The sequence below is a fragment of the Vicia villosa genome, linkage group LG2, assembly GCF_029867415.1.
Source record: "Vicia villosa cultivar HV-30 ecotype Madison, WI linkage group LG2, Vvil1.0, whole genome shotgun sequence".
Taxonomy (NCBI): domain Eukaryota; kingdom Viridiplantae; phylum Streptophyta; class Magnoliopsida; order Fabales; family Fabaceae; genus Vicia; species Vicia villosa.
Window position 1 is genome coordinate 185,133,744 of NC_081181.1, and position 2,994 is coordinate 185,136,737.

General features: G+C 35.1%; 1 protein-coding gene across 1 annotated transcript; it reads left to right on the plus strand.

Annotated features, from left to right (window-relative positions):
• The first annotated feature begins 220 nt into the window (after positions 1–220).
• Positions 221–1,921, plus strand: LOC131647649 (two-component response regulator-like APRR7). The gene is made up of 4 exons (XM_058917520.1): positions 221–395; positions 794–989; positions 1,412–1,531; positions 1,692–1,921. The coding sequence occupies exons 2-4, from the start codon at positions 876–878 to the stop codon at positions 1,857–1,859; spliced, it is 402 nt and encodes a 133-aa protein (XP_058773503.1). The 5' UTR covers positions 221–395; positions 794–875; the 3' UTR covers positions 1,860–1,921.
• The last annotated feature ends 1,073 nt before the right edge of the window (positions 1,922–2,994 follow it).

Genomic DNA, 2,994 nt, shown 5'->3' on the forward strand with positions numbered 1-2,994 from the left:
CCATCTTCTGATGTCTTGCCAGACCATGTTCTGATGTTGCATGCTGAACCATTTGAGACACAACTTCTGAGCGCTGAATTATGCGTACTCTTTATATATATTTCCTGAAAGGGAAATTGCATTGGATTAGAGTACCATATTATCTTAAGCAAAATTCATATTATTGTTATCATCAAAACTAAGATAATTGATAAGAACAAATCTTGTTCTAACAGGAAGAAGGTCAAGTGAAAATGCAGTCAAGATTAGAAGAAGAGGAGGATGCCAAGGCTGCTCTTATGAGTAGGATTCAGAGGCTAACCAAACTCATTTTGGTTTCTTCAAAGAATGCAATTCCTGGATATCTGACTGAAGCTCCTAACCACCAGCGAAGTCACTCTTTTGGCGAGGAAGATGTGAGCCACTGCTTCAATTAACTAGAGTAGACTGTGCTATACTTTTTTTCTTTCTATTCTCTCTATTTGAACTGGCTGCTAGTACTTTGGAGTGACTTTGCGCAATTGTTTAAGTGTGTGACCCATCTCTGACCAAACGTTTCTCCAGAGATTAACCAATAATATTCAGTTGTTATTCACTAATACTTCCTATTGATACTAGTTTCTTTCACATTCTTTTAACATCTTACACTTAGATTGAGTTGGATTTTGACTGCTCTAGTGCTAAACTCTCAGTTTTTATTACATAAGAGTGATATATTTTATCCAGATGAAATTTCTTTGTGTGTCCTTCAATAAGAAAGTGTTACAAATTATATAAAATGTATATATTCACACCAATTTTTTTATTTTTCCAGAAACTTGATGCCTTTCGGGATGGTATGTTGATTGAAAGTGAAAGTAAAAAAGATACTTCTACAGTGTTATCACATCTGTTTCATGATGGTAGACATAAAAGATCATCAAGTAGATGGAATGATGAATTCTCCCCAACTAGCAGTGCTATTACTGAATCAACACAAGCTGGTGATCAGCAAAACAAATCTGGCAGCAGTAAGTTCATTTCCTAACAATAGTTACTTTGCAATCTTAATTTCATATAACTTCTCTTAGGACTGCTATCGGATACTATATGGTACACCTTAGAATAACCATGGTGAAAAGTGCTTGAGTGGATGTGCTGATATTATTCCTTTTGTTTTTACCATACCTTCACTTGAGTACTATAGTTCTGCTGTACGAAGAATTCTTGGATACTGTCTGGCACAATTCTATTGCGTTATGCTTCTTACTTTAAGTGGTCGATGTCCATCACCACATATTCTTTTATAATTGTTATTGAGTTTTTTGATGCCCATCCATGTACATTCCTACAGTGTTATTAAGTTTTTTGATGCCAGCAGTATTGTGAACATGTTAATGAGGTTTTGATGTATCATGGCTTCTTAGAAAAATGCTTTGTTAATTAATTACAGATTGAGAACTTAGAACGTGAAATCCAAGAAAAAAGGAAGCAAATGAGGTTGTTAGAGCAAAGATTAACGGAGACTGGTGAATCATCTATGGCTAATTCATCACTAGTTGAAATGCAGCAGGTATTTAGTCAATCTTAGAGATTTCAAGCCTACATGTTTATGTAAATACTCTAATAATGCCCATTCATGCATTTTGGAAGAGAAGCTTATCGTTTCTTTGAAGTTTATTTAAAGACAGGGTTTGTTAATTATGACTATTACTTTGTTTCTTTCTCATCAGTCTAGTGGTAGTGGCAGAGAAAGTGGCACACAAATCCAGAAATTTGTGAAATCAAAGAGTCATGAAAAGTTTGATAGCAATTCGGGAAGTAATGATGAGCAAGATAATGAAAGTGTAGGCTTAAATAATGGGGATGGAAATGACAATGGCAGTGGCACTCACGTATAAATTTTATATACGTAATATTTTGTTGGAAAATCCCATGCATATACTATGTTAGGAAGAATGTAAATAGGTTAAAAATTGATTGTATATTATCAAAGAATGTAAATAGGTTAACTGTTGATTGTATATTATCATTTCATCATGAATTTTTTTACTGAGGTGGTTTTGAATTTTCATTTGTATCATATTTCCAAACAATGATATTATTATTATTATTATTATTATTATTATTTTTTTGTGTAAGTAACAGGTGCATATAAAATATATAATTCAAACAGCGCTATTTTAAGTAAATTATATTAAAAAAATTGTAAAGCTTAGACAGCGCTTTACACTAAAAGCGCTGCCTAAAGAGGTTTATTTATTTATTTTTGGTTTACTAAGAGCGTTGGCTTAGGGGGAACCTTTAGCAGCGCTTTTAAACTAAAGGCGCTGGCTTAGAGGGGCCTTTAGCAGCGCTTTTAAACTAAAAGCGCTGGCTTAGGGGGACCTTTAGCATCGCTTTTAAACTAAAAGCGCTGGCTTAGGGGGACCTTTAGCAGCGCTTTCCCTTTAAAAAAAGCGCTGGCTTTACCTACAGCAGCGCTGGAATAAACAGCGCTTTAAAGCGCTGTCTGAAGCCAAAAAAAGCGCTGTCTAAGGTCTTGTTTGGCGTAGTGACTACTTCTAAACCAAATCAGGTTTGTAGGCTTCTCAAATCTCTACATGGACTCAAACAATCCAGCAGGTAGTGGTTTGAGAATTTGTCCAAAGTGCTTCTTAATAATAACTACAAATAATGCACTTGTGATCATTCACTCTTTATACATAATTGTGAATCATCCTTTACTTTCATTCTGGTTTATGTTGATGATTTGTTGATTGCAAGAAATAATATTCAGATTATCAATCAAACAAAACAGCTCATGCACCAACATTTCCACTTGAAAGATCTTGGACCACTAAAGTATTTCTTGGGACTCGAAGTAGCAAGAAACACAACACGAATCCACATCAATCAAAGAAAATACACACTTGATCTCCTCTCCACAGCTGGACTTCTTGCCTGCAAACCAGCCAAGACACCCATGACACGAGACACAAGATTGTCAACAAACAATGGCACACTCATGTCTGATCCTACCAAGATCAGACGACT